This window comes from Anticarsia gemmatalis, chromosome 27 (assembly GCF_050436995.1).
Source record: "Anticarsia gemmatalis isolate Benzon Research Colony breed Stoneville strain chromosome 27, ilAntGemm2 primary, whole genome shotgun sequence".
Lineage (NCBI taxonomy): Eukaryota > Metazoa > Arthropoda > Insecta > Lepidoptera > Erebidae > Anticarsia > Anticarsia gemmatalis.
The window spans coordinates 5,461,888-5,484,312 of record NC_134771.1 but is presented as its reverse complement, the minus strand read 5'-3'; the positions used below and the strand labels follow the sequence as shown (position 1 = coordinate 5,484,312).

The 22,425-nt window shown below is 39.8% G+C and overlaps 1 protein-coding gene across 7 annotated transcripts in view; it reads left to right on the top strand.

Moving 5' to 3' along the window:
* Window positions 1-21,982, top strand: part of Rbcn-3B (WD repeat-containing protein Rbcn-3B) — a 122,114-nt gene extending 100,132 nt beyond the window's left edge. For all 7 annotated transcript variants that reach the window (XM_076131885.1, XM_076131886.1, XM_076131888.1 and 4 more), the window contains 14 exons: window positions 10,036-10,202; window positions 10,748-10,911; window positions 11,396-11,542; window positions 13,106-13,251; window positions 13,810-13,921; window positions 14,628-14,742; window positions 15,241-15,382; window positions 16,500-16,559; window positions 17,115-17,300; window positions 17,746-17,872; window positions 18,191-18,368; window positions 18,851-18,977; window positions 19,776-19,946; window positions 20,721-21,982. In XM_076131885.1, the coding sequence (XP_075988000.1) occupies window positions 10,036-10,202; window positions 10,748-10,911; window positions 11,396-11,542; window positions 13,106-13,251; window positions 13,810-13,921; window positions 14,628-14,742; window positions 15,241-15,382; window positions 16,500-16,559; window positions 17,115-17,300; window positions 17,746-17,872; window positions 18,191-18,368; window positions 18,851-18,977; window positions 19,776-19,946; window positions 20,721-20,893 (2,015 nt within the window). In that variant the 3' untranslated portion in view covers window positions 20,894-21,982. The remainder of the gene's footprint in view (window positions 1-10,035; window positions 10,203-10,747; window positions 10,912-11,395; window positions 11,543-13,105; window positions 13,252-13,809; window positions 13,922-14,627; window positions 14,743-15,240; window positions 15,383-16,499; window positions 16,560-17,114; window positions 17,301-17,745; window positions 17,873-18,190; window positions 18,369-18,850; window positions 18,978-19,775; window positions 19,947-20,720) is intronic.
* The last annotated feature ends 443 nt before the right edge of the window (window positions 21,983-22,425 follow it).

The window sequence follows — 22,425 nt, the reverse complement described above, 5'->3', positions numbered from 1 at the left end:
TTCTGTTAAGTAAGTGTACATTTTGAGAAATTTGATAAATAATTGTGTGGGATATTTATTTGGGTAACAGACCCACACGGCTAAGCTCGCTTGCAATTGGGTAGATGGGTTAACGAAACATTATTAAACTTGTACTGTACAAGATTAATTAAAGATTCATTTAAAAATGCTCAGGTTATGTATTTTTCAAATGCACCCGTTTCGGTGTGAATTGCGCCTTAGTCTCTTGGTTGGATTTCCAGATCATTAACTATCTCCAATATAAATTTCATTAAAATCGGTTCAGTAGTTAAGCTATAAAAACATAACATATATAGGCAGAGAGACATTCATTTTTATAACATTAATAACTTTTTGCCCACGTTTAATTTCACCTCTTTCGGGGCGGATTTTCCGATGATCCTCTAAGTGCGTCTCTACACCTCAAAAGGCATCTTCATACCGAATTTCAAGTCTCTATGCTCATTAGTGTGCGTTTTCCATCAGTCAGTCACTCAGTAACGGAAGAATTTATAAATTGTATTAGTTGATTGTAACACTGCACACATGCAGTGCTATATGTATGTAAATAACTTAGTCCAAATCACAGAACCGAATTTCATAAAATTTACCATACATATAGTTAAAAACCTAGGATTAACTTACTATTTATTAAAGAATCACTTCGCCCCCCACTGAGAATCGAACCCGAGACCTCCACACTCAGTTAGCAACAGCTCCAAGGCTGTACAAATAGACTATTCTTATCATAAAAGATTCGTTCCGTGATAATTCAACATGACTCGAACATTCTCTCCGTGTCGTTGGACTTTATATAATCTAGGGTTTTTTATATAAGCATTTTCCTTGAAGGATAAACTTTATTAGTATCCTTTTAGTATAAAAGTGAATGTTTTATAATATTTTTTAGTTTATTTATCTTATGGCTAGTGGTCACATACCCAGGTAACTGGGTCCTGGAGGTCTGGAGGTGAGCAGTCCTATGTAAAATACAACGCAAATTTAATATGCCTTCCGAAACACGTTGAAACTCGATACTTATAAATTGTCAGCCATCCATTGACCAACCTCGGTAAGAGTTGCTTAACCTGAAGAATAGCCTGATTGGCTGTGGTTACTTATAGCTAGGAGAGGCGCCCATGGCTAATTGCGCTCACCGTTCGATAAGCGATTTGTGGGTTAAGCAACACTTGGCGCGGTCATTCCATAGATGGGTGACCACATAGTGTTATTTAAACTGGGTGTCTCCGTGCTTCGGAGGGCACGTAAAACGTCGGTCCTGGTTGTTGTCAATTAAGATAACAGTCGTTAATCCACGTCTAAGCCTTCGGGCGGCTTGAACAACTGACACTAGGTTGACCACTAACCATACGATGAGAGAGAAACTTAGCTAGGTTGACAAAATTTAAAAACAACATCTGTAAAATGCAATACAATAATGAATCTCATCAGGTCACGATGTCGGGTGTAGATAATAATATAATTATAATATCTATGTGTTTTCTATGTGTATGTGAACTGGAACATAGCCGTCCCACGATGTTTACAAAACGTTGCGTATCTTGATGAGAATTCAGATTATTTCGTGTATGTTTGTTACATATTTGTAATAAGGTCATTAACAATAGGCAAAACGTAAAATTAATGACAGACGTTTTTGCAAATTCTTGCTTAGTTAACAACAGCCACACACAATCCAACACGGATCGATCTTTGAGGTTAAGCCATGCTTGCCGAGGTTGATTTGTGGATGGGTGACCATCTTATACATATCGAGTTCCTCCGTGTTTCGGAAGGCACGTTAAATTGTGGGTCCCGGCTGTCATTTTCGAAGATCTTTGACAGTCGTTAACAGTAGAAGCTTGAAAGTCTGACAACCAGTCTTACCGAAGGGTATCGTGTTATCCCAGGGAACTTGGTTTTTGAGGTCAGATAGGCAGTCGCTCCATGTAAAACACTGGTATTCAGCTGCATCCGGTGAGACTGGAAGCTGACTCCAACATAGTTGGAAGAAAGGCTAGGCTGATTGATGGATTGTCGTAGTTTACCGGGTCCGCAAGTGGTCAAACTTATAGCCTTAGTTGTCCATTTTAGATGTCCAGTTTTAAATAACTACTTAGTTATATGTATGCTCATGTCTACAACTACTTTCGTGCATGCTGACTACTGCACCGCAGTCACAGTAAAATAACAATCGCTTCTATGAACGAGTCGGGAAGCGAACTTAATACCTCTCAACAGCCTTAAAAATAATATCGCAGACCAAACACAAAACAATTATCAAAACAATCTCGACCCAAAAAAATCGTGCACCGATTTAAAATTACATCACTATTAAAAAAGCTAGTGAAGATCCAACATTGATAATCGATACACAAAGGTTATCGATTTGGTAATCGATTCGACTCGAGATAAACGCCAAGTAATTGCCTGGGAATATCGTTGAAAGGATTTGTAATAGTTTTAACAGTAAATTATGTACGATGGGTCAAAAGTTCCGTGGAATAAATCGCACTTATAGTTTGCTAAGTTTTAGCTGTGTTACTAATAAACGTGTTGTAAGCTCTGATTAGTTATACAGTGTTTTGTTTTGAAGGTTTTTTAGTTTTTTGAGACTTATTCCAGGTATCCTGTAAAGTTAAAAACATTAGCACTATGACTACCTAAATATTATAAAACAAAAAGAAAACTCTGGTCTTTGCCTACCCTTATGGGAAGAAGATTTATAATTTGTATATATTTTTTTACAGTCTGTGTTTATTTATATCTTCTTCTTCTGATCGTATGGTTAGTGGTCAACCTAGTGTCAAAGTTGTTCAAGCCGCCCGAAGGCCTTTGACGTGGCTTAACGACTGTTATCTTAGTAGACAACAACCGGGAGCGACTTTTAACGTGTCCTCGGAAGCACGGAGACGCCCAGCTCAAATACCACTATGCGGTCACCCATCTATGGAATGACCGCGCCAAGGGTTGCTTAACCCACAGATCGTTTACCGACCGGTGAGCGCAACTGGCTATGGGCGCTTATTTATTTATATAATGATATATGAGAAAGTTTTTAGCGTGCAATTTGTTAGGGGTTTGTTTAAGTAAATCGATAACAGGTGGATAATCTGTTCGGTTTTCACAAAGAATTTATATCGCTAAGGTTTCATAAAAATGTAACTGCTAGCGAAAATATCCCGACGACATTGAAATTTTACTCATTCTTTAAAATCTCTTCCAAAACCAGTTAGCCGTTATTATTTTTATATAAAATATGTAGCTACAGTTATTATATCCGTGTATGTTACGCCCTTATTACTCTGAGTATATGCGCAGTGGACTGACTACTTTCTTAAGGTGCAAGGTGACTGCACTAGTTGATAGGGAGGGGACAATGTCGATAAAGTAGTTATCGATAGTAATTTTGGTTGTATTTTCGTATTTTTCAGAATATGGCATTTTTGTGGGTAGTTTCAGAAATTATTTTATGCTTTTGTATTGTTTGTTAGATACATATGTAAAATTGTGTTACGAGGTAAGGCTCTTGAACTTTCCAGTTGTAGAAAAAAATGTGCTCGAATTATGGCCTGATGTACTATTGATTTCTCGTATAATATAATGTTTGTCGCGATAAATTTTATCCTACGAGTAGACTTGTCACTCAGTCGAGATCATCGTATCAAGGTAGTTTCAATTTTGTCACTTTTCCGCGACGAGAATCAACTACGACGTCAATCAATCAAGTTAACTATTTGAAACACCGACCTTTCATCAAGTATATTTCCGAGCGAATAAATCAAAAGACTATATCTAATACCCAATGTTATATACTTGAAAAACCATTAATAATTAAAATCCCCCACATATTCTATCGACACGCCCCACCCCTACTCGGGTCAGGTGACACGACCACGTCATCCAAGCTGCCCACTGCTGCCCAGTCAAGTGTCTCCGCGAGGCGGTGAACGTCTATGAAATATTATATACTGATCACCTTCACCCCGCAGTGCCCCGTATTACTAACTAGTTTAAGAATATATTATTTACAGACCCTCTTATTCATAAAAATATATGAAGTTATGAAAGGCTTATAAAGAGTTTTATTTCTTTCACTCCTTAGCGAAATGAAAAAGAGAAAACATATTTTAGTAGTGTTTTTTTACTAAAATAGGTTTATAGTGTGTTTATAAATAAGAAAGCTAGTTTGTTAAGCTAGCTTTCCTCTTACGCTGACTTCGCAAATATCATTAGAGCGCACTATCGAACGCATGTCACACTAAAACAACTACCGCGCAAGTTAGCGTCGATGTTTAGTTTCCCATAAAGCATTGTGTTTTTTCATACCCTCGGCCGATGTCAGCGTAAGAAGAAATAAGGTTTCAGCCCGATACTTCCAACTTTGTTTGAATGTATTTTGTTAGCTACAAGAAGGAAAAAAAGCTTCGCTTATTTCACTAGGAATTTAAAACCTCGGTTTATTTTGTCCCGAAAAATAAGCCTCTATTTTACGGAGAGAAAAACTTGAAAAGCTAAAACTACTATCTTTATATATAATTCTTCTGTAAGTGTGTATGTCACTGAACTTCTCTTAAAAGACTGGACCGATTTTGATGAAATTTTTTGTGTGTGTTCAAGGGGATCTGAGAATGGTTTAGATTCACATTTTTGTCCGCTGGACAATGTTTTTTTATTTATTTTTTATGGCAAAACAACGTTTGCCGGGTCAGCTAGTATACATAGATATTTTCGAAAAACCTTCAATCGAGCTACCTTACATTACACGTTACATAAGGCAAACCCGGCAACATGCGTACACGCACGTTAACGCATGTCGGCGCAGTGACGCATGCTTACGTGTGTCACTTGTGAGTTGTTGTGAGACTGAATGTCAAGGTGTGTGGCCACATGTGGTCAGTGCTTTTATACTGTTATGTTACAGTTCCGCCCAGTAACTGAAAAAGCCCTTTAAGAGCTTGTGTGTCCGTTTTCATGTATTTTTTAGGCAGTGACGGTAGATTAATTTCTACTGCCAGCATTCTGAGCACATCTAGCGATAGTTTATATATTTCACTAGCTGACCCACGTAACTTCGCTTGCGTCACTTAAGAGAATCATAATTTTCCCCGTTTTTGTAACATTTTTCACTGGTACTCTGCTCCTATTGGTCGTAGCGTGATGATATTTAGCCTATAGCCTTCCTCGATGAATGGGCTATCTAACACTGAAAGAATTTTTCAAATCAGACCATTAGTTCCTGAGATTAGTGCGTTCAAACAAACAAACAATCAAACAAACAAACTCCTCAGCTTTATAATATTAGAATAGATTAGTATAGATAGGGTTTTTATCTGAGTTTAAACGCTATTGAATAGATAAACTACCGCTAAATGTACTTCAGAAACCGCGGATACGTGAGAATTGAATCTATAAGTGGGAACCGATGAGTGAGAGTTTTGTATCTTTTGATTTTATAATATTCTAGCTGAAGCTGGTTTCTTTATTCGCAAAAAAACTAAATTAAAGTAACCGCTGTATAATAAATCTACTTAATCTATACTAATATTATAAAGCTGAAAAGTTTGTTTGTTTGAACGCGCTAATCTCAGGAACTACTGGTCCGATATGAAAAATTCTTTCAGTGTTGGATAGCCCATTTATCGAGGAAGGGTATAGGCTACGTATCATTACGCTACGACCAATAGGAGAAGAGTACCAGTAAAAAATGTTACAAAACCGGGGAAAATGATGACCCATTCTTTGTTATGTCACGCGAGCGAAGTTGCGCGGGTCAGCTAGTAGTAAAATAACCAGACTGGTAAGTTCACAACGGTCCAGTAGTTGCAAAGATTAACGCATTAAAACAGTCTCTATACCTTTATAACATAATTAGTATAGTTAACACATAACCAAGACCACATAGCCCCACATAAGTTCATTTAAATCAAAACATGTAGTTATGTACTGAATGTAGGGTACACACATGTACCCGCACGTATGACGCATGCGTGGTGAAACTGGTTTGAATGTCAAGGTGGTCGTTATGTGGTCACGTGTGGTCATTAACTTGATGTATGGTAGCCATTGGTGGTAATTGTTTCATTCGTTAATTATGTACAGTTAGCTACGAAAGTCGCTGAACATAATCAATTGTTCGAGCCCCTATATTCTGAAGCATGCATATTATTCCATCATCGATAAATATTTAATACCTAGGGGCTTATAAAAAAAAATTTAGTTACTCATATTTGATCCTAGATGTTTAGTTTAGCTGTTTAAGCGTTACCGACAAACCTGTGGTTTTTAGGATTCCATACCCAAAGAGTAAAAGCCGGACCTTATTCCTGAGAATTCGATGTATGTCTGGCTGTCTGTCACCAGACTATATCTCTTGAATCTTGATAGTTAGACAGTTGACATTTTCACAGTTTACGTTTGTGTCGTTATAACAACAAATACAAAAAAACATAATTAAATAAATATTTATCACTTTTAAAGGATGTTTCATACGTTAGGAATTATTTTATACAATTTTAATTATCCTTTGTCTTAACCCTCCATATAAGTCAAAGGAAATCATTCAATGTATTATTAATATTAATAAAAATATCCAAATAAGTAATACAGCAACTTATAAATTATTTTTATAACTCGTAATTGTTACGGAAATACTATATTTGAACGTATAATAGTTATTTATTAGTCAATTCAGCACTTAGAAGACAGGCATACGGATATTATGAATGGACTAACTTCTGCCCGCAAGTTCGTCTACGAGAAAAGATTGTCCGGGGTAAAAAGTATGCTATGTGTTAATCCAGGTTTTATACTATCTCATCGTCAGCCAAGCCTATCTTCCCGGTATTTTACAGTCGGCTTCCAGTAATCCAGTCTACCGGATGCAGCTGGATACCAATATTTTATTTTTGACCTCCACAATCCATTTACCTGAGTTATAATACGTTGTAAGACTGTTTGTTAGACATTTAAGCTTCTGACTACTAGTAAACACTGTCAAAGATCTTTTGAAAATGGCAGCCAGGACCTATAATTTAACGTGCCTTTTGAAACACGGAGGAACTTCGTATTAATGTGTAATATGGTCACCCGTCCACTGACTAACCTCGGCAAGTGTAACTTAACCTTACGTCTTTTAGTCTTTACATGCTTTAGAGGACGCAGGCCTATGACATCCATACGTCTTACCAGAGTTTGTTACCCAATCCCAAAATGTTCACACAACAGTCCGCCTTTCTACCTCTGCGGTAAAGAGGATCGGTACCCCATCCTCAAACAGGGCGTGGTACAATTGCTTAACTCTTAGTACGTAAGGCCACAATAATAAATAGTTGAACAGTCGACTGGGCCAAGGGTACAACAATTATATAAAGTAATTGATCGAGTTGCTTTGTAATTGTAGTTCTAAGCTTAGAATTACGGCATAACTTTATAAAAGGTATTAGTCAGATTGTTGAACGGTTTTATACAATTCTTGAAGGAATTAAAAGTTCCGGGAATTATTATGGATTCAACCACTTAGGCTTACACCCTTCTCTTACATCTTTACAAGAGCCATACTTTAAGTCATTTGCCCAATGTTGAAAAAGTACAAGAGGATCTCTTGTTAGCTTTACATACAAAAGTAGTTCCAAAATTTATACCTGAAATATCTTATGAAATTCCATGCCAATGGCATCCAATGAACGCCTAATGCAAATGACGTCCAGTAACATGTTGCGTGGATAATATTAGAAAATGCTATGGCTATACCTAGAATAGATTGGCACAGGTTTGGCAAGCGTCGACTATTACCCAGTCAGGGATAGAATTGGGCTGTGAATGATGACGATACCTTACTGGGTTTAGGACACAGATGCCAGTTATACATTTTTCCTTATTACATGCATATACTTACCTTCATTGTAACTAAATCGGCTTGGTAGCTTAGCTGTCAGCGAAACAGCCTGACAAAATTACATTTTTACATACTAATAAGTCTTTTTCTTCAGTGGTAATGTTGGTTTCTTTTTACGTAAATACTACTAAATTTTTTAATTAAAATTTGGCACACGTTTTACTATATAAATCTTTACTCGGGCAAATTCGCAGGTAAAGCTTCCACATTCTCCATCTCTTTCACACTAACGACTAAACTTTAGTCGTATTTCAACACGTTAAAAGATAGTTAGTTATAAATCTAGACATAATGTAGGCCGGGCTATATTTAGTCGTATCTAGGCTATCGAAGGCTGCGTAATACTTTGTGATTTAACACAATTGTCGGCACAAGCTTTGTGTTCAAGGTTTTATAACTTTAAAGCAGCAATTAATTTACAAATAGTTTTAGTATATCGTATGGTTAGTGGTCAACCTAGTGTCAAAGTTATTCAAGAACAAATGATATCTTGATTAGATGTCCTCCGAAGTACGGAGATGCTCAGTTCGAATATGCGACCACCCATCTATGAAATGACCGCACCAAACGTCACCTACAGATCATTTTACAGACTGATGACCAACAAAGTAACTTCTGTCTGCCTTTTGAGCCGGTTGTGGCTAAACAGCTGAGCCACTTTAGACGATGTGAAAACGTTTGACCTACCTATACCTCTAACAAAAATTCTTAATTTTTCCCAAATTATTTCAAAACAGGTCTAGTTATGTGAAAAGCTTAATAAAATATATAATCTGTATTAAAGAATGGGAATCGAGCTCACATTGTCAGTTGTATAGTGACTACTGTAATGCAAGAAATGCTAGACACTGTTTTCTATACCTAATGATTTTATAAAAACGGCTTTTCCATTTTTGATGAAATCAACATTGGCGCTCTAGGAAAACATCGAGTTACCCTACAAAAAGTAATTATTTATTAATTTAAAAAACATATTTTGTCTATACACAAAGAATTTGCGTTCTAAAACGCAAATATTACACGGAAGCGGAAATAGTCTATGGTCGGTCAATCACGATCGTAAGCCAGAACTACGTATTCAATTTATAACTATTATTTAATTATAACGCCAATAGAATTATGACGTCATGCAATATATGAGCATTTAATGACGCAATATTAATTTAACCCATTTATGTCTCACTGCTGTGCAAGGGTCTCCTCTCATAATGAGAAAGGGGTTATGCCTTGAGTCCACCACGCTAGCCAAGTACGGGTTGCAAATTATTAGATTATAATTATTAATTTCTACAGGCCGCCCGCGCCTTCGACCGCGTGCAAACCCTTCCCGTGTAAATCCCGATCCCTCGACTACTCCGGGATAAAAAGTAGCCTATGTGTTTTTCTGGGTCTTAAGCTATATACCAAATTTCGTCGTACCTAATCGGTTCAGTAGTATTTGCTAGAAAGAGTAACAAACATCCATACATACATACCTGCATACAATCTCACAAACTATCGCATTTATAATATTAGTAGAATAATCTAGATAAATCGTGCATGCCAAGGCTCTCTACTAAGTTGTCGGACTATAGGTGTGTGTGTCACAACAGCTCACGGGTCGTGAGTTCGACGCCGCGCGTGGTTCCTCTATGTCGTAACTAGATGGCTGGCTGATGGTGTTGTTACAGACTTTTGCATTGTTACGCAGTTTTAAATATATTGTAGTAAGTATTTTGGCGAAGAAACAATTTTGGAAAGTAGCAAACGAGGTCTTGGTTTTGTTACCCGAATTGGATATGCTTTTAGATTTCCACAAAGTTTGTGGCAATAGGCTCGCCCCCTATTAAATGGGACGGAAAATGTAAATGGGAACGGAACGTGGGTGTATTCCATATATCTATGCCTACGCATTAGAGTATAACAATGGTGATGTGTGTTTTAATTGTATCCAAACCTCATAATAAGACCCTCAATCTTTAAAATCAGTCACCTTTAAGTCAATTACAGACACTTGTCTTGTCAAAGTCAGAGTTAATAACTTTTGCCAGTTTGGAAATTAAATTCGATAGGACAAGCATTGCACCACCAAATGACTTAAATTTTTAATTTGATGGTATTCAGAACAATAACTTATTTTTCCCCTCTCGTTGTTCCAGATGAAGCCACGCAAGGCAAACGTCAGCGTCCTCGCGACATGTCCCTGGCTGAACCTCCTCACACCATGGAGATAGCGCAGATCCTCATCTCGCTGCTGCACGCGTGGGGACTCGACCCTGACCTGGACAGAGTGTGCGAGTCCAAGCTTGGCTTACTGAGACCTATGGTGGGTTCAAACTTGAATATTTTATGCTTACATCAATGAATAAGCTGACAGTTGATATTTTTCTTAAAATTGTTAAAATATTTACCTAAATCGCTTTAGCTGTTTTAGCGTAAAAAGGGTAAAGACAGTCTTTTTTTTAGTATGAACTAAAGTACTAAAGACTCCGACCATGTCATGACCATGTCATGATTTTATTTGATTTTTTTTTTTTTAATTAATTTATCACCTTACGCAGATTCTTACCCAAATCGATTAGCTGTTTTGACGTAAGAGATAGTCAAACAAGGACCATAAAAAGATTGGGATGTTTAGCTGTAGGTGGCGTCCTGCCAAACATATTTTTTATATAATTAGATTCTGCAACCCTCGAGCCTTGAGTTGCTACCATATCCTGCAAAAATCAGACCATATCTCCGTATAAACGTAGCGTTACACCTCCCTTATTCTGGTGGAGACTTTTCGAGACTCTTGCCTAGCTGTGGGACAGTCATGTGCATGTGTACTACAAAATACACAGTTGCTCAAACTACTTTTTCTTATCCCAGGTGCCAGTCTGTTTCGGCGTGGTCTCCCGCCACGGTCACATGGCGGTCCAGCTGCCCACGTGGCTCGGCAGCTGGGCGGACGCGTGTGCGTCAGCGCCCGACGACCCGCTCCTCATCACGTCTGATCTGCCGCCGGAGCTGTTGCGGCAGGAGAAGTTGACCAGGTAGAGAATTATAAATGCTAGGTGTGGGTTTGAATGCCAATCATTGTACTATTGGTGAAAATCTATCCTTAGTCTTAGCTTCCAAGTTAGGCTAAAGGGTTAGTATAAAAGGGGTATAGAGTGGTTTGTTGTGTATCATATAAGGGTTCGATATGGTGTGTGAAAAGAAACAGTCAGGGAAACAGAAAATAATTAGAAATTGAAAAGGTTATTACTATATTTGTTAATAGAAACTGTATCAATGCAGTCAAGCTCGTAGTTTAAGAAAATACAAAATAAGGATGTATAATATGTTGTATGTATGAACGAAATTTTGTGATTTTTACATTCGTTATTTGTGTTTTGCGTACCAATACCGAAAACTGTTATTCTGTGTATGTTGTGTCTCAATTATTCACTCAACGATCTACATAAAAATTCTTAAACATCTCTGTTAAATTGCGTCATAACTTTATGTTCTAATAATTTCTTCTTCTCCTTGCAGATTGTTCAGCTCGAAGCTCCACTGGGAACTGAGCACTACTCTGACGACCAACCACTTACTCTCCATCGTGGCGCTCGCCAACACGCTCATGTCCATGAGTAATGCCAGCTTTGTACCGGAACAGGAGGTGATGAGGAGACTACATAGGTAAGTGTATGATAATAATAGCATCATAGTCTATTTTCGATCATGTACTTTTAATAGACTTGTCCGGCTGCCTAGGGTATTCATTATTATTGGTAATACGTAGGTCATCTTTGATTGTGTGTTTTTGAAAAGACAACTCCAACACTAAGCATTGCTCTTGTGTCGTGGGGACTTTAACAAACCTGCAAACAACGGACACAAAGCACGACCAGACCCGAAACAATTATTTGTGGAATTGTGGAGGAACGAGGTGATCATGTTCCTCCAACACAAAGGGAGGATCCTCCGACCAAGCGATGTGATCATGCCTGGTGGGCCTAGGCTGCCCGACTGTTGTAGTCGGGAACTTGTATATATAGTCAGTTGCCGTGCAAACTTCGATAGCGCGATCTAGGACTTGTGACGTCAGTCACACTGCGCGTGGTGGTTGGTTGCGCGCTGGTCCCAGTAGATGTCGCTGTATGTAGCGAGCCGCTACATCACTCCCCCTCAGACCGTAGGTCTATCTTCTCTTCATGTCAGACAGTCTCTCCAGTGCCTGCCATTGATGAGTTCCAGTGAGTCGGAACTCGAATTCCGCTAGTCCCAGTGAGTCGGAACTGTATGCCGCTAGTCCCAGTGAGTCGGAACTGTATGCCGCTAACTCCAGTGAGTCGGAGAGGTGCGGTGTGCGGTGTGCGGTGAAGTGTCCCCAGTGAGTCGGGGCGAGGTGCTTGTTGTCTGCGGTGAGTCGAGACGAAGCGTTGCGGTGCCCTGGGTGCGTCAGAGTAGCTCGACGATGATGCCCAGGTTGGATGCCGCTGAGGCCGTAGGGTATGCCAGTCATGTGCGTGAGCGACATGTTCGTGGAGTGCCCTGGTGTGGCCGAAGATGCTGGCTGGAGTCGTACGACTGCTGCTGTAGGAGTGAGGAGTGATGAGGGTGCGAAGGTTTGCTGCTGCTGGTTTGATCTCCGTGAAGGCTGCTTCCAATCACGTCGGGGTCACCACTGTGGAGGAACGAGGTGATCGTGTTCCTCCAACACAAAGGGAGGATCCTCCGACCAAGCGAGGTGATCATGCCTGGTGGGCCTAGGCTGCCCGACTGTTGTAGTCGGGAACTTGTATATATAGTCAGTTGCCGTGCAAACTTCGATAGCGCGATCTAGGACTTGTGACGTCAGTCACACTGCGCGTGGTGGTTGGTTGCGCGCTGGTCCCAGTAGATGTCGCTGTATGTAGCGAGCCGCTACAGAATGCATAATTGCGTATGGGAATCGAACCCAAGACCTCGGGGTTGCGGCGTGGTGTCCTAAACGCTGTTATAACCTGGTGGCCCAGACGGGTGATAGACCAACACGACCAGAAGGTCAATCGCAAGACCTATGACGGCAAGTAATTTCGAGGACACATTTATACTTCATGATTATCAGAAAATCACACTTACCTATCCGTTTGATAAGAACGTCAAAAAATATTTCAGCATCATAAAGTATATTAATTAGTCCCCACCGCCCTTAAATACCGTTACCAAAATTGCCTTTACATTTTTTCTACACCAAAACCTTTATTTTTCTTCCCTCAGACCCTCAACCCGCAGCTCCTCCTCGTGGGCAGCAGACGAGGAGCGCGAGGAACAGCTGGCAGCCCAGCAGGCGCACATCAAGCAGGGCTGGTCGCTGCTGGCCACGCTCCACTGTGTACTGCTGCCGGACAAGGTGGTCGCCGCCGGTGAGTACCGCCGCTGATGATGATGATGATGATGATGATGATGATGATGGTGATGATGATGGTGATGGTGATGATGATGATGATGACGATGATGATGGTGATGATGATGATGATGGTGATGGTGATGATGATGACGATGATGACGATGATGATGGTGATGATGATGATGATGGTGATGATGGTGATGATGATGATGATGATGATGATGATGATGATGAGGATGATGATGATGACGATGATGAAGAACAGCCGGCAGCCCAGCAGGCGCACATCAAGCAGGGTCAGAATCGAACCCAAGACCATCGACAATCCTGAATCGTCAATTAAAGATAGAAACTTTGGTCTGGATCCGGCAATTGACACTGCATAGTAGCCAAATGTCTACTTTTTCCGTGCTTCGGAGGGCACGTAAATGTCGGTCCCGGTTATTAAGATAACAGTCGCTAAGCCATGTTAAAGGCCGTTCAGCTTAAACAACTTTAACACCAGGTTGACCACTAACTAGATAGATAGATAGATTTGCTAGCAGGACAATAACATTATAATATTTGTGTGCAGGTGCGAAGAGCTTCAAACGGCCTCAAGTGGAGATGCTGGCTCGTCGCTGGCAGCATCACTGCCTCGAAGTGAGGGAGGCGGCGCAGGCACTGCTGCTCGCTGAGCTTGGCAGGTCAGTACTATATGTGTTCTAGTAGCTTTTACCAGCGACTTTTGCGTCGACGCGGTTTGTGAGGACAGAATTTTCATACAAACTTTTATCCCCTATTTTATCCTCTTTGGGATATAATTGATCAAAACTCTTTTTTATCGGATTCCTACGTCATAACAGCTACCTACATGCCAAATTTCAGGCCGATTCGTCAAGTGGTCTGGGCTGTGCGTTGATATATCACTATGTCAGTCAGTCACCTTTGAGTTATATATATTTAGAAGTATTCCCATGCAAGTAGTCGACGGCTTTAGGCGCCTACTATGGATTTCCAAGTGATGTGTGTATTAGAAATAAAGATCACTTGTTATAAAGGAGAAGGAAAGGATTGTGATAGAGTTATGAATGTCTTAAAAATGATAGAGGTTAATTCTTTTTAAATAAAGACCCCTGCCAATATCTATGTAGCAGGGCCTCAATGTTTTAGATGATTTAAATTATTACAAAATATTCATATTTCTGTCCCACTGCTGAGTAAGGGTCACCTCCCAAACGAGAGAAAAGTTAAGCCTATCACACTGGCCAAGTGCGGATTGGAGACTTCATACTTTCAAGAACTGTTCTAACGAACTCTCAGGCATGCAAGGTTTCATCACGATGTTTTCCTTCGCCGTTAGAACAAGTGATAGTTATTTCTTATGCTAAAGTAATATTGTCTTGTTTGCAGACTGGGTCCCAAGGGTCGTAAGAGCCTGGTGGACAACTGGGCGCAGTTCCTCCCCCTGTACACTCACACCGAGAGCATCAACCCTTATGCCGCACCTAAAGAGCCTGTGGAAAAGGTGAGATAAATTACTTTGTTCACAATATAACCGTCTTATTCATAAAAATATATGAAGTTGTGAAAGGCTTTTTAAAGTGTTTTGTTTCTTTCACTCCTTAGCGACATGAAAAAGAGAAAACATATTTTAGTAGTGTTTTAACTAAAATAGGTTTCTAGTGTGTTTATGAATAAGAGGGGCGTCCCCAATTTTTTACAAAGAATGGATAAGGGAAGTTTGTTATGATTATACCAAGTGGCGTTCTCTGGTCTCTGTCTACCCCTATGGGAAAAAGGCGTGACTGTTTTTATGCCACATACATACAGAAAAGTCTGCTTCTGTGGCACGGTTGGTAATAATCCGCCTGCTGCTCATGAGGTGACGGGTTCGAGTCCCTGGTTGGGTGACGTGCTCTTTTGTAATTTACATTGGTAAATTTCTAAGTAGCATTACTCCTTTCACCTTCTGATATAACAAGCGTGATATTGTACACTAACTTTAAACAACCTTCTCTTCTAGCAAGAAGAAGAATTCGAAGAGGAAGAAGAGGAGATAGTCCGCAAACCTTCATCCCTGGCGGAGTTGAAGCGTAAGCAGACGACCGCTGTGGTGTTGCTCGGAGTGATCGGCGCCGAGTTCGGACAGGACATCACTAGCGAAGGTATTATTGATGTTAATTTGATGCTTGTAGATCGTTGTTCAAGGCCATGTGGGGTAAGTTTTGACGAATCTGGGGTAAATTTTGACTCTGTGTGGGGTAATTTTTGACGAATCTGGGGTAAGTTTTGATCCATGTGGGGTAAGTTTTGACCCGTGTGGGGTAATTTTTGACCATGTGGGGTAAGTTTTGATCCATGTGGGGTAAGTTTTGATCTATGTGGGGTAAGTTTTGACCCGTGTGGGGTAATTTTTGACCATGTGGGGTAAGTTTTGATCCATGTGGGGTAAGTTTTGATCTATGTGGGGTAAGTTTTGATCTATGTGGGGTAAGTTTTGATACATGTGGGGTAAGTTTTGATCTATGTGGGGTAAGTTTTGATACATGTGGGGTAAGTTTTGATCTATGTGGGGTAAGTTTTGATCTATGTGGGGTAAGATTTGATCCATGTGGGGTAAGATTTGACCCATGTGGGGTAAGATTTGATCCATGTGGGGTAAGATTTGATCCATGTGGGGTAAGATTTGATCTATGTGGGGTAAGTTTTGATCTATGTGGGGTAAGTTTTGATCTATGTGGGGTAAGTTTTGATCTATGTGGGGTAAGTTTTGATCTATGTGGGGTAAGTTTTGATCTATGTGGGGTAAGTTTTGATCTATGTGGGGTAAGTTTTGATCTATGTGGGGTAAGTTTTGATCTATGTGGGGTAAGTTTTGATCTATGTGGGGTAAGTTTTGATCTATGTGGGGTAAGTTTTGATCTATGTGGGGTAAGTTTTGATCTATGTGGGGTAAGTTTTGACCCATGTGGGGTAAGTTTTGATCCATGTGGGGTAAGTTTCGATCCATGTGGGGTAAATTTTGAAACATCAACCCTCAAAACATCACGGGTCAAAATTACCTCTTATAGGCTGGTTTAAATTTTACTACGTTAATTTCTTAATGTTTATTTTTATTATCCATCATAAATGTTTTACGCAACAAATAAAAAAAATTTACCCCATTCTCATACATTTTGTCGCCTAAAATGCCTAATTAAATTAATTTCTTCAGCTTCCCTATATAACCTATATAATCTTGCAGCTTTATTCTATTATTTTGCTATATATACATTGTTTTAGGCGCAGCCGGGAACAAACGCCGTAAAGACGGCGACAGTCGCAAGAGCTCAGTGGTTGAAGGTGTGTATAAAAAAAGGCCCATTTCATGGCTTATGAATAAATGCCGGATAGCCTATCTGATAGATAATTTGACTGCAATTGTATGAAAAGGAAGTTTACCATTTAATCTAACTTAAAAGTCCCCAACCCGCATTTGGCCAGCGTGCTGGACTCAAGGCCTAGCCCCTCCCTCATTAAGGAAGGAGACCCTTGCCAGCAGTGGGACAGTAACAGTTTAAAAAATATCTAACTTGTTCTTATCCAGAATTGATGAAATCAGCTGTAAGAATTTTTAAATCAAGCATATCTTAGTTTCATAACACTTTTCAGGATTCAATTGCAAAGTGATTCAATTATCGAACATGGGGGGGGGCTTGTTAAAAAATCTACTAAATTATAACTTTGTTAAAAGAACCAATTAATTTTAATATAGTAAATTGCAATAGAGTCGCCCCTATATTACATGAGACTAACATTATTAACGGCGAATCGCAAGTTTTTATACACCTCTGCCTACACCTTCAGGTATAACAGGCGTCATATTACAACCTAAATACACGCATGTTTTACTTCCAGGTTTCACTCTGAGCTCATCGAACAACCTAGCTCGGCTGACAGCGTTAGCGCTCACCCATCTACTTCTATCGCCCGCGTGCCCGCGCTTGCCCGCGGTCACGCCGCTGCGCCGCGCCGCCGTCGACCTGCTGGGACGTGGGTTCACTGTCTGGGAACCTTATTTGGATGTCAGTCATGTGTTGTTAGGTAAGACAAGTTAATGGATACATCTTATTTTCATATGAAAAAAATATAAAATAAATATTTATATTGGGCTCATTTAACTAATAAAATTATGTTTTGAAAAAAAAAATAACTCAAATTTTTATTCGGTCGATACGGTTTATCTATAAATAATATTTAAACCTAAGGCTCTTAAGGGATAAAAAAAAACATTTTTTTTTCAGAGTTCCAAAAAAATGTTTCTTCTTTTATAAAGTAGCACTTAAAAAACCAAATTTCTTTTTCAGGAAGAATATACATTTCTATTTACATGTAGTCTTTTTAACCATTTTCGATGAAATCAACATAGATTTCATAACAACGATTCGCTAATATTATTATGTTTTCTCTTTCATTTTGTAAAAGAGAACAAAAACAATTAACTCTCATAACTTTACACGATTTAATAAACAATATTGTCTCTCCTCAGGTTTGCTAGAAATGTGTTGTGACGCGGACAAGCTGGTGCCGTCCATGACATACGGTCTGCCGCTCACTCCGCAGGCGGACTCGTGCCGGACCGCCAGACATGCGCTCACACTCATCGCTACTGCCAGGTACAGTAGATCAATATGTGTTCACTTTCCTATAAACTTTTGCAATTCATACTCTAGAAAATGACTAGCTTTTTCCCGCGTGGGTTGTGACTTAGGACAGAATTTTCATACAAACTTTCATCTCCTATTTTATCCCTTTGGGGGTAGAATTGATTCAAAATCCTTTCTTAGTGAATGACTACGACATAACATCTACCTGCATGCCAAATTTCAGCCCGATCCGTCCAGTGCTTTGGGCTGTGCTATAGGATTAGTAAGGGTACTTTGGCCAGTAAATCATTTTAGCTTCACAAATAAACACTAGTTATAATACCCCAGGCCGGCCGCGTTCATCACGACGATGGCCCGCGAGGTGGCGCGCTGCGCGGCGGCGGCGGCCTCGGGGCAGCCCTCGGCCGCCTTCCACGCGCTGCAGAAGGGACGCGCCGAGGTGCTGCGCGGGATCGAGCTGCTCATCGACAGGATGCACAACGAGGTCGCCGAACTACTCGTCGAGGTACGTGTAGTATACTCATTGTAAGGATTCAACACGCTGCGCTTTTAAACCCATGATAGGTGTTTCACTTTGGTGAAAAATGTTACCCCAGATATCGAACTTTAAAAAATGCATCACATTATCAGAAGAGTCAGTATTGACTAAACACTAGAAAAGATAATATTGTGTAGTATAAAACACGAAAATTCACATAAGTAAGGGTATTGGTATAACTTTTGAATAAAATTAATAGAAGAGGGGAAATCCCCGGTAGTTTTTCAATCCCAAACCCTAAAATCCATGATACATTTTTTTTGTCATAGTACTCCAAAGTTTGAGCATACGGTTTTGTTGTTTCCTGAAATATATTCAGGCAACAACAAAACCGTATGCCCAAACCCCCAAACCCTGCCAATTTTTATCCAAAAAAATGCAGCCGTGTTTTTGACAAATAAACACAATACCATGCACAATATGACTTACAATATTTGTATGTTTGCTAGGTGATGGACATAATCCTGCACTGCGTGGACCAGTCGCACTTGAAGAGCAAGGGTCTGAACGAGGTGTTCCCCGCCATCTGCAGGTACAACCAGGTCTCCCACTGCCCTGCCACCAGGAGGATTGCGGGTAAGCAGTACTTATTGTTCTGTAAATGACTATATTTTCGTGATTGACTCGAAAACTACTGAGCTAATTTCGTTGGCATATTGACTAATAGATAGAATAATTAATGAGGAGGGTTTAGTAAATAAATAACAAAACCACCCGAATTTTTCACCTTGAAACTTTGATTTTATATTGAAACTATTCTCTTTCCAAACTACATTTATATAACTTTGACTCTATGGCAGCCGTGGCAGGTCGGTAGTTTACGTAACTGCTGTGGAAGAGGTCTCGGGTTCAAATCCCGAATCGAGCCAAAAAGTATATTCTGAGTTTTTTGTTAGCAAATTCTCAGAGTTTGTCTGGAGTAAGGAAATTGAGGCACCTTCGTGCTTCGAGGAGTACGTAAATTCGTCGGTCCTGCATCTGACCTCGCACTGATCGTGTCGCTTTAGTCGTCTCACCAGGCTATGACAGTAAAGAAATAGAGAGTGTACCTAGTGTCAAAGTTGTTCAAGCCGCCCGAAGGCCTTTGACATGGCTTAACGACTATTATCTTAGAAGATAACACCCGGAATCGACTTTTAACGTGCCCTCCGAGGCACGGAGACGCCCAGTACCAATACCACTATGCGGTCACCCATCTATGGAGTGGCCGCGCCAAGGGCTGCTTAACCCACAGATCTATGGGCGCCTCAAACGTACCTGTGTATTGTACGCACACTTGGCCACTACAAAACAAAGACCTGCATAGTTGGTTGGCTTCAATGAAACTGGCCGGCCAGGTTAATAGTATGTAACATCACGCTATAACTTCCTCAGTGGGCAGTCACACGGGTCAGCTGGCGATGTACGAGCTGCGCGCGGGGCGCTGCCAGTCGCTGGCGGCGCACAGCGGGCCCGTCACCGCCTGCGCCTTCAGCCCCGACGGACGGTACCTCGTGTCCTACGCCACCGCCGACAACAGGCTGTCCTTCTGGCAGAGCACCGCCGGTGAGTGATCGTTACTTGTGTTAATAACTATGCTTCTTATCGTATGGTTAGTGGTCAACCTAGTGTCAAAGTTGTTCAAGTAACTATAAGATTATCGTACAACTGTGTACACAGGATGTTACAATTAGTGTTGAATCAACTGTTTGTACATAGCGGATGTGCAATATATTAGGTCGGAAAAAAAGTCTTTTCGCATTATAGTATGTATGAACTTGTAATAAAATCTCTTTGGCTTCAAAAATCACAAATAAGTACACGGTTCATAAGGTTTCTTTCAGTGAGCTCGTGAGGTACCCAAATATCGAGCATTTTTGTGTAGAAAAAAGTTTTTTTTACGTTCTTTAACGTTTACGTTTTTTAAGTTCATACATACTATAATGCGAAAAGACTTTTTCCCTGACCTAATATAATAATATCATTTAGTAGTAGTAAGTTGCAGACACATATTATATACAAACATTTCATATATTCTAGTTTAAAGTGAATTGAGATGAGCAGTGATAGTATTCGAGGATTTGTATCCATGAAAACACAACAATAACTTTTCAAAGTGACGTCTGTATTAGAAATAATGATCACTTTTCCAACGGTGAAGAAAAACTTCATTCTTTAGAACAGCTCTTGAAAGCATGCAAAGTATTGCAAAGTTTTCAACCTGCAATTAGCCAGCGTGGTGGACTCAAGGCCTAACACCTCTCCATTGCGGGAGGAGACCCTTGCCTAGCTGTGAGGAACTTATGTTTATTTAATTTAAATATGTATATATTCCCGCAGGTATGTTCGGGCTGGGCGCGGCTCAGACCCGCTGCGTGAAGTGCTACAGCACGGCGCCCATGGCGGACGTGGCGCGGCTCAACCCGGCGCGCCTCGCCCGCCTCGTGTGGACCAACAGCCGGACCGTCACGCTCATGCTGGCCGACGGCTCCGAGACACGGTTCAATGTTTAATTTATATGTTACTAAGGGTTTTTAGTCTGTGATGGTTATTTTTTGGCTTAACATACAGAGAATAAGGCTTTTCTCTCAAAGAGGCAGGGAATATATTCATTAGTAAACATGCTATCGAATCAAGGATGTGTTCGTAAAACGTACGTATTAGAGAAAGTCTGGGTTGCCACAAAAAAAAACATTAATATAATATCAGTCCCATGTAATAGGGGGCAAGCCTATTGCCATATTCCGGGCACATTACCAAATTCCCCACTAGTATTGAGAATAATCTAATATGAATAAATTAGAAGAATATTAATAACGCCTACCTGGCTAACAAACCCGGGACCTCAAAACAGCGGTTGGGTGCAAGACACAGAGGCAGTCTTACAAAATACATAATATAAATAATATTAAACATTTTCACAGACTAAACCAACCCTCTTTAGTAAAAAATAGTTAAATGTTATTGTATAATAATGTATCATAAATAATTAATTAGCACTTGTAACTTTAGTATCACGTTACTAATTAAATAGAACATGTTTTAACACTCACAGATAAGTGGTTGATAGGCTATCTACGAGATAAAAAGTTGTGTGACGGAGACGTAACAACGACGTGCTTCCGTTCCCTCACACGCACTCCGCGTATACGTCTACTGTAGTTATATTTCGACTTCTATACAGTGACTTGTTGCAAAGGCACGTATTATGTTATCCGCCAGTTTTAAAGCTTATGGATAAGTGTCGGTTAACCTATCCAATAGATAGAGTGGCAGATAACCTACCTGATGGGTAGTGACGGTAAATATATGAGATCTATTGTCAAAATTCTATCTTATACGCTATCTAAGACTTATCTTGAAGTAGTTGAAACTAAATGTTGCCTATTTTATCCGCCAGTTAAGCTAATCAACACTTATCTGGAGGTTTAAACAGATTGTTAATATGAACTATTATTCCAATGTAATTATAGCACGCAAAGCATTTTGAAATTATTTGTTTTTATTGTTAATTTAAATGTGATGTGATTAACAAAGTATTATAAATTATATTGTTAATATTATCGTGTGTAATCGATGTTAATTAAATATGTTAAAAACTATAGGTTTTTGTTTTATTTGACCTTGTGCAAACAGAAAACGCATATTTAAAGTCTTTGCGTTTTAAATTGTGGGTACTTCGATAATATAAAAGACTAGATATTATGTATGTACCTACTAATTAATTATGCATGAAGGTATATTTTATACCTTTAAATTGTTTGAAATTGTGGGTACTTCGATAACATAAAAGGCTTGATATTATGTATGTTTTAATTAATTATGCATGAAGGTACACCGACAATTTCAAACAATTTTAAAATAGTGAAGACCAAATGAGGGTAGCCGTCGAAACTCGTGCCACAAGGAGACGACGCTTAGCAGCCACATCAGTCAGCCCGTGACCACGGTCGTTGTAGTTCGATCAAAACGTCGGGAGAACAAATAAGGTATCGTTAACCTTAAAAAAAATCGTAGTTTAAGACCCGACATAGTAACTTAGTGT